The 12,994-nt window shown below is 45.3% G+C and overlaps 1 protein-coding gene across 2 annotated transcripts in view; it reads left to right on the forward strand.

Annotated features, from left to right (window-relative positions):
- The window catches only part of LOC115150438 (lysine-specific demethylase 5B-B), a 30,861-nt gene extending 18,700 nt beyond the window's left edge, over nucleotides 1-12,161 (forward strand). For both annotated transcript variants that reach the window (XM_029693724.1, XM_029693725.1), the window contains exons 12-26: nucleotides 2,598-2,760; nucleotides 2,844-2,963; nucleotides 3,282-3,476; nucleotides 3,790-3,971; nucleotides 4,351-4,475; nucleotides 4,798-4,948; nucleotides 5,716-5,836; nucleotides 6,064-6,419; nucleotides 7,616-7,754; nucleotides 8,040-8,219; nucleotides 8,608-8,766; nucleotides 9,078-9,597; nucleotides 9,767-9,963; nucleotides 10,392-10,649; nucleotides 10,968-12,161. In XM_029693724.1, the coding sequence (XP_029549584.1) occupies nucleotides 2,598-2,760; nucleotides 2,844-2,963; nucleotides 3,282-3,476; nucleotides 3,790-3,971; nucleotides 4,351-4,475; nucleotides 4,798-4,948; nucleotides 5,716-5,836; nucleotides 6,064-6,419; nucleotides 7,616-7,754; nucleotides 8,040-8,219; nucleotides 8,608-8,766; nucleotides 9,078-9,597; nucleotides 9,767-9,963; nucleotides 10,392-10,649; nucleotides 10,968-11,102 (3,001 nt within the window). In that variant the 3' untranslated portion in view covers nucleotides 11,103-12,161. The remainder of the gene's footprint in view (nucleotides 1-2,597; nucleotides 2,761-2,843; nucleotides 2,964-3,281; nucleotides 3,477-3,789; nucleotides 3,972-4,350; nucleotides 4,476-4,797; nucleotides 4,949-5,715; nucleotides 5,837-6,063; nucleotides 6,420-7,615; nucleotides 7,755-8,039; nucleotides 8,220-8,607; nucleotides 8,767-9,077; nucleotides 9,598-9,766; nucleotides 9,964-10,391; nucleotides 10,650-10,967) is intronic.
- The last annotated feature ends 833 nt before the right edge of the window (nucleotides 12,162-12,994 follow it).

The raw sequence follows: 12,994 nt of genomic DNA on the forward strand, positions 1-12,994 counted from the left end.
GCTGCCCCACAGGCCACTAGTATGGGACTGGAGTTTTACCTGACCTTGTAACTGGACCAGAAAAATCTCCTGGCCCCATGGTATAATGCCCTGTATAGGTCGAAGCAAATGGCATCCGCTTCTTTCATTTTGAGGAATCTTGTCAAACCCAATTGCTTGCTTAGTATTGGAGTTAGTTTATTGGTTGACATGGTATTAAACACAAGAATACACTTCAATCTTCAGAGTGATCAAATCAAAATTATTTATGAAGCCCTTCTTACATCAGCTGATATCTCAGTGCTGTACAGAAACCCAGCCTAAAACCCCAAACAGCAAGCAATGCAGGTGTAGAAGCACGGTGGCTAGGAAGAAATCCCTAGAAAGGACAGAACATAGGAAGAAACCTAGAGAGGAACCAGGAAATGAGGGGTGGCCAGTCCTCTTCTGGCTGTAATCAGTGGTTGTCGAGGATGTAACAGGTCAGCACCTCAGAAGTAAATGTCAGTTGGCTTTTCATAGCCGATCATTCAGAGTATCTCTACCGCTCCTGCAGTCTCTAGAGAGTTGAAAACAGCAGGTCTGGGACAGGTAGCACGTCCGGTGAACAGGTCAAGGTTCCATAGCCGCAGGCAGAACAGTTGAAACTGGAGCAGCAGCACAGCCAGGTGGACTGAGGCATGGTCCTAGGGCTCAGGTCCTGAGAGAGAGAGAGAACTTAAATTCACACAGGACACCGGATAAGACAGGAGAAATACTCCAGATATAACAGACTGACCCTAGCCCCCTGACACAAACTACTCGAGGCTGAGACAGGAGGGGTCGGGAGACACTGGCCCCGTCCGACAATACCCCGGGACAGGGCCAAACGGGCAGGATATAACCCCACCCACTTTGCCAAAGCACAGCCCCCACACCACTAGAGGGATATCTTCAACCACCAACTTACCATCCTGAGACGAGGCCGAGGATAGCCCACAAAGATCTCCGCCACGGCACAACCCAAGGGGGGACGCCAACCCAGACAGGAAGATCACGTCAGTGATTCAACCCACTCAAGTGACGCACCCCTCCTAGGGACGGCATAGAAGAGCGCCAGTGACTCAGTCCCTGTAATAGGGTTAGAGGCAGAGAATCCCAGTGGAGAGAGGGGAACTGGCCAGGCAGAGACAGCAAGGCGGTTCGTTGCTCCAGTGCCTTTCAGTTCACCTTCACACTTCTGGGCCAGACTACACTCAATCATCACTGAAGAGATGAGTCTTCAATAAGGACTTAAAAGTTGAGAGCGAGTCTGTGTGTCTCACATGGGTAGGCAGACCATTCCATAAAAATGGAGCTCTATAGGAGAAAGCCCTGCCTCCAGCTGTTTGCTTAGAAATTCTAGGGACAGTTAGGAGGCCTGCGTCTTGTGACCGTAGCGTACGTGTAGGTATGTATGGCAGGACCAAATCGGAAAGATGGGTAGGAGCAAGCCCATGTAATGCATTGTAGGTTAGCAGTAAAACCTTGAAATCACCCCTTGCCTTAACAGGAAGCTAGTGTAGAGAGGCTAGCACTGAAGTAATATGATCACATTTTTTGGTTCTAGTCAAGATTCTAGCAGCTGTGTTTATCACTAACTGAAGTTTATTTAGTGTTTTATCTTGGTAGCTGAAAAGTAGAGCGTTGCAGTAGTCTGACCTAGAAGTGACAGAAGCATGGATTAATTTTTCTCTGTCATTTTTGGACAAAGTTTCAGATTTTTGCAATGTTACGTAGATGGAAAAAAGCTGTCCTTGAAACAGTTGATATGTTCGTCAAAAGGGGAGATCAGGGTCAAGAAATGCCGAGGTCCTTCAGTGTTATTTGCGACGACTGTACAACCATCAAGATTAATTGTCAGATTCAACAGAAGATCTCTTTGTTTCTTGGGACCTAGAACAATCATCTCTGTTTTGTCTGAGTTTAAAAGTAGAACATTTGCAGCCGTCCACTTCCTTATGTCTGAAACGCAGGCTTCCAGCGAAGGCAATTTTGGGGCTTCACCATGTTTCATCAATGTTCAGCTGTGTGTCATCCGCATAGCAGTGAAAGTTAACATTATGTTTCAGAATGACATCACCAAGAGGTAAAATGTATATTGAAAACAATAGTGGTCCTAAAACGGAACCTGGAGGAACACCGAAATTTACAGTTGATTTGTCAGAGGACAAACCATCTACAGAGACAAACTGATATCTTTCTGACAGATAAGATCTAAACCAGGCCAGAACTTGTCCGTGTAGACCAATTTGGGTTTCCAATCTCTCCAAAAGAATGTGGTGATCGATGGTATCAAAAGCAGCACTAAGGTCTAGGAGCACGAGGACAGATGCAGAGCCTCAGTCTGACGCCATTAAAAGGTCATTTACCACCTTCACAAGTGCAGTCTGTGCTATGATGGGGTCTAAAACCAGACTGAAGCGTTTCGTATACATTGTTTGTCTTCAGGAAGGCAGTGAGTTGTTGCGCAACAGCTTTTTCTAAAGTTTTTGAGAGGAATGGGAGATTCGATATAGGCTGTTTTAGTTTTTAAAATATTTTCTGGGTCAAGGAGTGACAACAGTCAGTGTTTATGACAAACTGGCATATGTCCTCAGGGGAGAGCCCAAGACGTGGTACGGCGTTCCGGGGTATGCTGCGGAGAAGCTGGAGGGGGTGATGAAGAAACTGGCCCCTGAGCTGTTCGAGTCTCAGCCTGACCTCCTGCACCAGCTGGTCACCATCATGAACCCCAACACACTCATGAACCACGGTGTCCCCGTAAGTACCACACACACACACGCACACACACACACACGCCGTGAGTATATTTTTACCATGACTTCATACCCACTCTTCTCTAGATCTATCGCACCAATCAGTGCGCTGGCGAGTTTGTCATCACTTTCCCTAGAGCCTACCACAGCGGATTTAACCAGGGCTTCAACTTCGCTGAGGCTGTCAACTTCTGCACCATGGACTGGGTATGATGACTTGAAGTCCCTCATCAATAGCATACATAAGCTAATAATTGAATAACTGGAAGCTGTTTCTATTGAGCAGTGGTCATTACACCTGGTCCTGGAGAGCTACATGATGTACAGGCTTATGGTCTGGATGAACAATACATTTGCTCAGTCAGGTGTGTTAATGCTGGGCTTGAACAAGAGGCTGTATACCTTGTAGCTCTTTGGATCAAGTTAGGGTATTACTGATGTAACCAGCACTGTATACAGCTCAGCTCAATAGTGTTAAATGGATAGTACAGTTTCAACCCAAAGCCTCCTGCTCTGTCATTTCAGATGCCCATGGGCCGCATGTGTGTGGACCACTACCGACACCTGGACAGGTACTGTGTCTTCTCCCACGACGAGATGGTCTGCAAGATGGCGTCCAAGGCAGACACCATGGACGTGGCCCTGGCCTCGGCCGTGCAGAGGGACATGACCGTCATGCTCCAGGAGGAGGACAAGCTGAGGGACAAAGTCAGCAAGATGGTGAGAGGCCTCTCATGCTGGCACATTTTCATTAGATTTTTGAATATCAACATGTTTTTTTCCTTCTGGTTTCAAATTGACCAATACTGTGCCCCTGCTCAATGACATGCCATTCAAAGCATCTAAGTTGTAATTGGACAACATCATTAGAGAAGCAAATGGCCACAGTAAACTTTGCTCCAATAGTGTCTGTCCCTGAGTCATCCATGTTTCTCCTCCTAGTATGACACTACTGGTGTGGGTGTCTGTGTGATCTCTGTGACACTAATCTGTGGGTGTGTGTTTGACACTACTCATCTGTCTGTGTCCCCAGGGCGTGCAGCAGTCCCAGCAGGTGGAGTACGACCTGCTTCCAGACGAGGAGCGCCAGTGTTCCAGGTGCAGGACCACCTGCTACCTGTCTGCCCTCACCTGTCCCTGTAACCCCGGCCAGCTGGTGTGTCTGCACCACGCCCAAGACCTCTGCTCCTGCCCCCCCAACAACCTCACACTCAAGTAGGTCTATCAACAGCTAAGTTGGTGCTATATACCCACATTAAAATGTTTACATTCATCCCACATTTTACAGAAACGGGCAATCAACAGAAGCTCATGTTAATATTGCCATTAGTTTTACAGATCCAATGCACAAATTATAACACTTGTTTTGCAGTGTAAGTGAAATGCCCCTTTAAGAACATCTATCAACTTAAAGTAAGGGTTGAATTCAGAGTGAGCCGCATTGAAATGTCTAAAGGCCTTCTAGAACCTTCTGATGAAAACAAACACGTGTCACCTGACCAGAAAATAAACAGTTGTGACAGCTGTTACTCAGCCAAGATTCCAGTCTTCAGAAACATTATAGACCTGTGTTTACCTGGTTGTGTGTCTACAGCTTCAGGTTTACCATGGCTGAGCTCTACCCCATGATGGAAGCAGTCACTCTGCGTGCCGAGTCCTACACAGGCTGGGTCTCCCATGTCACTAACATACTGGAGGCCAAACAAGACAAGAAAAGCAGTAAGTACTAACCCTAAGTAGGATACCTCTTTGGGTTCAGGTGTCTATGGAATTGAAATTGGCCATAACATAACACAAAATTGCTTATTTGCATAACCCCAAGTGGACAGGACGTTCTCAAATGTGTTATGGAATGTTTTTTACTTCTCTTCACCCAGATATGTTGCCTTTGTCTAATGAAACACATAATACCAGAATATATTATTCTCTACCCTTTGCTAATAATACAGTTCACTTGATCATTGGACCATGATTCTTTGGATGCATTGATGACTGTCTAAAGCAGTGTTCTGAAGCGCTGTTTGTCTGTTTATGTGTTCAGGCTTGGAGGTGCTGCGATCACTGGTGGAGGATGCGGAGGTGAAGCAGTTCCCTCAGAGTGACCTCCTACGGCAGCTCTGCGCTGTTACCGTGGATGCTGAGAAGTGTGCCGTGGTGGCCCAGCAACTGCTCAATGGGAAAAGGCAGACCAGGTGGGCTACACACACACAATTTCTATTATTTAAAAAATAAATTTAAAAAAAAACTTTTTTTAACCAGGTAAGCCAGTTGAGAACAAGTTCTCATTTACAACTGTGACCTGGCCAAGATAAAGCAAAGCAGTGCGACACAAACAACAACACAGTTACACATGGAATAAAGAAATGTACAGTCAATAACACAATAGAACAATCTATATACAGTGTGTGCAAATGGAGTAAAGAGGTAAGGCAATAAATAGGCCGAAGTAGCGAAGTAATTACAATTTAGCAAATTAACACGAGTGATAATGTGCAGATGTGCAAGTAGAAATACTGGTGTGTAAAAGAGCAAAAAAAAGTAAATTAAAACAATATGGGGATGAGGTAGGTAGTTGTATGGGCTATTTACAGATGGGCTGTGTACAGCTACAGCGATTGGTAAGCTGTTCTGACAGCTGATGCTTAAAGTTAGAGAGGGAGATATAAGTCTCCAACTTCAGTGATTTTTGCAATTCGTTCCAGTCATTGGCAGCAGAGAACTGGAAGGAAAGGCGGCCGAAGGAGGTGTTGGCTTTGGGGATGACCAGTGAGCTATACCTGCTGGATGCTTTCTAAAGTTGAAATCCTTTACCACTTCTAATTTTTGTATTGCTAGCCACATGGTTAGCCAAATGGTCCTAACTAATGCGCAAAGCAATAATGTGCCCTAGTGAAAATAATTTCAGCTTTTGTGCTCTGTAGGTTAGCTGTGTCTCTGATCTTTAGTGTGTTGTTGTCAGGTTTCGTTCAGGTGGAGGGAAGTCCCAGAGCCAGAACCTGTTGACGGTGGAGGAGCTCAGGTCGTTTGTCAGGCAGCTGCACAAGCTGCCCTGCAGCATCCGCCAGGCCCCCTTACTCAAGGTACAACTATATCCACTACCATCACAGTGACAATTCCTTTGTTCCTCTCTTTGCTATCACACCTGACTCTGCTCAGCACATTCTTGATTAGTTGATGATGCACTAGGCTGGGAGTCTGTGGCAAAAGCCTACGTACAGCCACAGTGATCTTTCAGGACCAGGATAACACTGAACAAAAACAACAGCGTTCATTGATTGACCCTTTTACTTGCTTGTATTTCCCCCAGGACCTGCTTACCCGCGTGGATGACTTCCAGCAGCGCAGCGAGCGGCTCCTCAGTGACGAGGCCCCCAGGCCAGCGGAGCTGCAGAGCCTGCTGGACGTGAGCCTGAGCCTGGATGTGGAGCTGCCCCAGCTAAGCCTGCTCAGGGAGAGGCTGGAGCAGGCACGCTGGCTGGAGGTGGTTCAGGGGGCCAGCAGCCAGCCCCACAGCCTCTGTCTGGACACCATGCGGAGGCTGATAGACCAGGGGGTGGGTCTGGCCTCGCATGCCTTGGTGGAGAGAGCCATGGCGCGCCTGCAGGAGCTGCTTACCATGTCTGAGCACTGGGAGGAGCGGGCGCTCAGCCTCATGGAGACCAGGTGAGAGGAGGAGAGCGCCTTAGACAGTACTGTAGTTGAATATGCAAGTTGACTGGTTCTATCCTACATGAAACGATGTACAGGAAAATCTCTTGGTTCAATAGTTGTCACCTTTCATTCTAGCTGTAGTAGTGGTCTAAAGCCATGTCTCAGGTCAACTCCTTTCCTAACTTGAGTAATACAAAAACTTTAATAGTAAAGCCATAGACATAATATTTTCATTGGGAAATGGTTACGAGATGCACAAAACAAGATGTTTAAAATAGAATGAGATATGTAAAACAAAAGAGAGCGCACTGACATAGTAAATATGGAGCACTGACACCTACCTTGCGAAAAGCTGCTTAGAAGTTCAGCCAGCAGAGAGTGAAAAGTGCAAGGTTTGCATTTGGAGTTGAAAGCTGCTCACTGATGGATTAACTGTATCATTGGGTTGGGACAATGCTCTGCTCAGCTGGCTCACAGAACAGTTTACACACAGGCTCTAGTCGCAGAGCTGGGTCCCATTGCTATTAGGGTAAACTGTGGCGGTCGCCTGTATTGAGACATCTTGGACTATAAGGTCTTATTTAACAACTCTGAACTTTTTGAAATAGGGAAGTTATGTACAGAACACTAATTCCACTGTCCATAAGCAACATTGCATCAGAGGTGGTTTATTCTATTGGTTCGGTTCGTTCTCTTCAGACAGGCTGAACTGTAACTCCTCATAGTGCTGAAGTCAGATTGTTAAACAGCCACCACGAGCACAGAGAGGCGGCTACCTATCTACAGACTTGATATCATATGCCACTTTAATAAATGGAACACTAGTCACTTTAATAAAATGTTTACATATCTCGCATTACGGATCTCACCTTCTATCTATTCTTACTATATATTGGATCTTAGCTGCTCTGTCACTGCTCATCCATATATTTATATATTCTCATTCCTTTACTAGATTGTGTGTATTAGGATTTGTTGTGGAATTGTTAGATATTAACTGTTAGATATTACTACGCTGTCGGATCTAGAAGCATAAGCACTTCTCTACACTCGCAATAACATCTGTTAACCATGTGTGTGACCAATAAAATTTGATTTGAAGTGACCACTAGAGCCATATGAACTGTGGGATGTTGTGAAAGGTGTTGACAGAACTTGACAGTATTGAGTCTACTTGTGTTTTTAAGCCTAGCTTGTATTTTGTCCAGGCCCTGTCACTGTGTGGAAACTCTTGAGGCAGCTCTGCAGGAGGTGGCTAGTATCCCTGCTTATCTGCCCAACTGTCTGCTGCTGAAGGACACGGTGGACCAGGCTAAAGACTGGCTTCAGGAAGCAGACACCCTGCAGGTAGGAGGCTCTTAGGGTGTGTCCCAAGTGGCACCCTATTCCCTATGTAGTGCACTACTTTTGAACAGAGCCCTGGTCAAATGTAGTGCACCAGGAAGAGAATATAGCCTAACATTCTAATTTATGAACCCAAGTAATTGGGACATCTCTGAATATAGACCTGTCCTATATTGGTATATTTTTAAATAACTGCTTCTGGTATGCCAGACTGAAAATAAATAAAAATAAAAGTTGGGTAAGGGGAAAAATAAGCCAAACTGCTTATAAGTGTGTGTTTGTGTGTAGCTGGGAGGCCGTATCCCTGTGCTGGATACCCTGACTGACCTGGTGTCCCGGGCCAAGACCATCTCTGTCTGGCTGGACCCTCTGGCTCGACTGGAGGCCCTGGTCTCTGACGTGCAGGCCTGGAAGGAGATAGCCGCCAAAACCTTTCTAATGAAGAATTCCCCATACTCCCTGCTGGAGGTAAACTACCTACAACAATCTAATGCCAAAACACATAATCGGACGCCTTAGGGGTTGTTTCACTAAATAGTCAGTCTGCCCCAAATGGCACCCTACTTCCTTTATAGTGCACCACTTTTGACCAGACTCCTATGGGTGCTGTGATGATACTGTAATCTGTGCAGGATGCGAATGAATCTTTGAATGTTTGTTTTGCACTAAGTTGCCAAATGGTTGTTTGAGAGGCAAGCCTAGTATTACCGTAGATTAGTTTCAAGTTAAACCTGCCATACCTCTTGCTTAATGTATTATTTCATGGATTTGGTTTATTTCAGTGCCGATGATGATGTTCATCTTATCCTGAGAGTTTTTTCGGGGATTTGGCTCATTGTCTCCTTTGTGTGTTTAGGTGCTGTGCCCCCGGTGTGAGGCTGGGACAGGGTCTCAGAAGTCAAAGTCTAAAAGGGCAAAGGATGTGGCCCAGTTCAACAAGAGAAGTGGAACTTGGCTGGACTGCCTGAGTGACGTGGAGAATGCCCTCTTAGAGAGCAAGGACTCCGCCTCTGCTGTACGTGCTGCTCTTACTGTCTGTCTACGGACATGTTTTTTTTTAACCAAAAGCAGACCATTGAACTTACTGATTTAACTTCCAACATATTCTAAAGACACCCACAACACCCAACTATTGCAATCAGTGAAGCCTTCACATTGATATGAGCACCCATGATATAAAGGTGCATATCATGAAATGTATGGTTTGATACAGTATTGTAATTCCATATACTAGAACTGTGTAGGTTACTGTTTGGTTACATGTATGTTGATGTAGTAAGTATTGCATTTTGTCATGCCAACCTGTGCTGGTTCCCCTTCCTGTAGATGGCCACTCTAGCCGAGGTACGTCAGAAGGAGATGGAGAGTCTGCTGGCTCTCAGGGCCTCCAACGAGTCCAAGCTCCTCCAAACGGGCGACTGCGGGGCGTTGAGGGTGTGCGTGTGCCACAATGCCCCGTTGGGCGCCATGCTGCAGTGCGAGCTCTGCAGTGACACCTTTCACCGCAGCTGTGTCTCAGGCTCCAACCAGGACCCCCAACCCAACCATGCCTGGCTGTGTCCCCATTGCCGGCGCTCTGAAAAGCCACCTCTGGACCGGGTGCTTCCCCTGCTGGCCTCCCTGCAGCGCATCAGGGTGCGGCTGCCTGAGGGAGATGCCCTACGCTTCCTCATCGAGAGGACAGTCCGCTGGCAGCACCGCATGCAGCAGGCCTCTGCAGAGGGGGTGCTGGGGGTGTCTCTGACATCACATCAGCGCTGGGGCTCATCCAGTCCCACCACGGCTCCATCTCGGGAAACATACAGCGCATCATTTTACACGGATCACCAGTGCATTCCTCTGCAGGGTCCGTGTCAGGCTAGCAACATCTAATATCCCAACCTCTCATAACAATTCACATTTTTATCAAATTTCTATCAATGTCTAACACATATAAAATGTATTACACAGAAGAAAAAAAATGAACTATTCCTTTTAAGGGCTGTGTTGAACTGTGTTATTGGTGTGTGTTTCAGGACTGAGCCCTGAGCTGGAGGAGCTGATGGTGGAGGGCTTCCTGCTGCAGGTGACTCTGCCTGAGACCCAGCAGCTGTACATGTCCCTCAGCAGACTGGATTCCCACAACCTCACAGACAGCCCCTCTCCCCAGCACAGCACAGAGCAGGACCAACACCAGCACAACCCTCAGGGAGGGAGCCCCCCTCACATCCAGGTAACATACTAGTCTACTACTGTGAGACACAGCTCAGATAGCAGGTCAACCACTTGGTTAAAGGGTTGTTTTGACATATTTGAGACTTTTCTGAACATTTGTTCATCATGTTGACCTTTTTTTAATTATTTTGAATGAATTTATTTGGGTGAAAAATAATATAAGATCTGCGCTGGATCCCAGAAGATGCCACTTAAAAGCATTAATTAAAACACTTACTTCCAAAGTGGTCCACGATAGTAAAACAAACATCTAATGATTTAAAAGACAAAGTTACAAAACATTACATTCAAACAAAATTACATTCATACATACAAAAACATTAAATTCAAACAAAATGACATTCATACATACAAAAACATTTACATTCAAACAAAACCATTCCATTCGTGTGTGTGACTTAAATGCGTGTTTACTGTTTTTATCAGAACGGCGTAGCCTGTCTCAAGAAGGAGGCTGTGAACGGCAAGCGGACCAAGCGGTGCATGGAGAAGGAGGGCTCTGAGCGCAAGGACAAAGCCAAGAAGCCCCGCAAGAAGAAGCCCAAGGTGAACAAGGAGAGGAGCCAGGAGGCCAAGGGGACCTGTTCACCCACCGCCACTCACTCTGACCTCTCGCTGTCGGACTCTGATGAAGACTTCACCCTGTGCGCTGCACAGTGGTGCAGAGAGCCAGAGGGGAAACAGGTTAGCATTAAACCCCCCCCTCCACTGCATTATGTTGTGTTTTCCCACACATCACATTGTTTTAGCAATTACACTAATAAACTTATTGTAGTATATTGAAAGTAGTATGATTTGTATTTAAAGGAAGATTCCACCCAAAACTATATTTTGGTATTTGTTTCATTAGTCCATTGTTGATATAGTCCCAAACTGTTTTACATGTAAGCAATGATGTTTTCAAGATGTATAACTTTCAAAATACAGATATACAGCTGGTATGATGTATTTTGCATCATATGATGCTGCGTTGTGCATTATATTTCCCTCTGTTTTTCTCAGGTGAATTGGGTCCAGTGTGATGGCAGCTGCCAGCAGTGGTTCCACCAGATCTGTGTGGGAGTGTCTGCAGAGCAGGCAGAGAAAGAGGACTACATCTGTATCAGCTGCACACAGCCAGACCACACCAGGGAGTGAAGACCAGTTTTAAAGGGTCATCAGTTTTAGTTTAGTCACAGCTCTGGGTGTATAACCACCCAGTTATTTCCCTTCCCCATTCTCAGCTATGCTCTGGCACCACCACCTCCTCCTCATTGACCTTCCTGATCTAGCTCTTCTTGGTGACAACAGTGCTCCTTCCTCCTCCTTCCCAGCCCAAACTGCTTTTCAGAGCTATTGAGACTCTTCCATCGCTGTTTTGTTATAGTGGCTGGCTTTATACAGCCAATCAACTTCATCTTTCCAATCATCAACGACATGATGCAGATTGTACTGCGCGAGATTCCAACTGTTTACGAAGCAGAATAAAGTGGAGGAAACAGGACATTTTCACTTGACTGACTTTACTTGCATGTGTAACAAGACAACGCAGGGATTTTTCAACCAGAAGAAGTCAATTGGACAACATTTTTGGAACCCAGTTTTTGTACATGCATCTGAACAACAATGTGAACCTTTTTTCTTCTCTTGTAGAGCTAATATTATTTATCTGAGCAATAACTGAATTGTTAATTTGAGTTCAGTTTGTCTGAGCTATGTTTGTGCTTAGAAATGGGTCTATACTATAGAACCTATAGAGCGCCCTTGTAGGTTGAAAGTGATATTTGACTTGCAACATGGTTAACATAAGGAACTGTGTGAATTAACTGCCACGGGTATCATTAGACTTTTTTCCTCCTTTGGGTAAATATGATTAATGCGTTGCAGTTTGCATAAGAAATAAAATAATTTGTTCCCACAAGTATGTTGTCTGTATTTTCTCAGTGTAGAAGCTATCCTAACTCAAGTAGGCATTTAATATCTGTGAGTCCCATGGACAAGAATATTTAATTATCTGAAGAATAATGGGATTATAATGGCTGAGAATAATAATCCACTGGTGTAATGTGAGTGGGCTAAACATGATACATGAGTTATTTGCTACTTTCAAATATGTAGGATTATATCATCCAAAAACAACTTTCAAAAATTCCTACTGTACATGTCAACAAGCCCTACTGTTAACATTCTAATCTTCCAATAAAATATTACAAATTGTATTATTCAGCTCGCGCTGATGCTTGGCTATTTATTTCCATATTTGTATCTAAATAAATGTAACAATTCATAAGGAAATCAGTCAAATTGAAATAAATTCATTAGGCCCTAATCCATGGATTTCACATGACTGTCGATACAGATATGCATCTGTTGGTCATAGATACTGTTGGAAAAAAGGTAAGGGGTGTGGATCAGAAAACCAGTCCATATGTGACCACCATTTTCCTCATGCAGCTCGACATCTCCTTCGCATAGAGTTGATCAGGCTGTAGAATGTTGTCCCAGTCCTCTTCAATGGCTGTGCGAAGTTGCTGGATATTGGCCGGAACTGGAACATGCTGTCGATGAAGAGCATCCCAAACATGCTCAATGGGTGACATGTCTGGTAATATACAGGCCATGGAAGAACTGGGGAATGTTCAGCTTCCAGAAAATGTGTGCAGATCCTTGAGACATGGGGCTGTGCATTATCCTGAAACGTGATGGCGGCGGCTGAACGGCATGACAATGGGCCTCAGGATCTCGTCACGGTAGCTCTGTGCATTGAAATTGCCATCGACAAAATGCAATTGTGTTCATTGTGTCTGTAGTTTATGCCTGCCCATACCATAACCCCACCATGGGGCACTCTGTTCATAATGTTGACACCACCAAAACGTTCACCCACACGTGCCATACACGCTGTCTGCCATGTGCCCAGTACATATGAAACCAGGATTAATTTGTGAAGAGCACACTTCGCCAGTGGTCATCGAAGGTGAGCATTTGCCCACTGAAGTCGGTTACGATGCCTAACTGCAGTCAGGTCAAGTTCCTGGTGAGGACGAAGA

The sequence above is a fragment of the Salmo trutta genome, chromosome 16 (assembly GCF_901001165.1).
Source record: "Salmo trutta chromosome 16, fSalTru1.1, whole genome shotgun sequence".
NCBI classification, from domain to species: Eukaryota; Metazoa; Chordata; class Actinopteri; order Salmoniformes; family Salmonidae; genus Salmo; species Salmo trutta.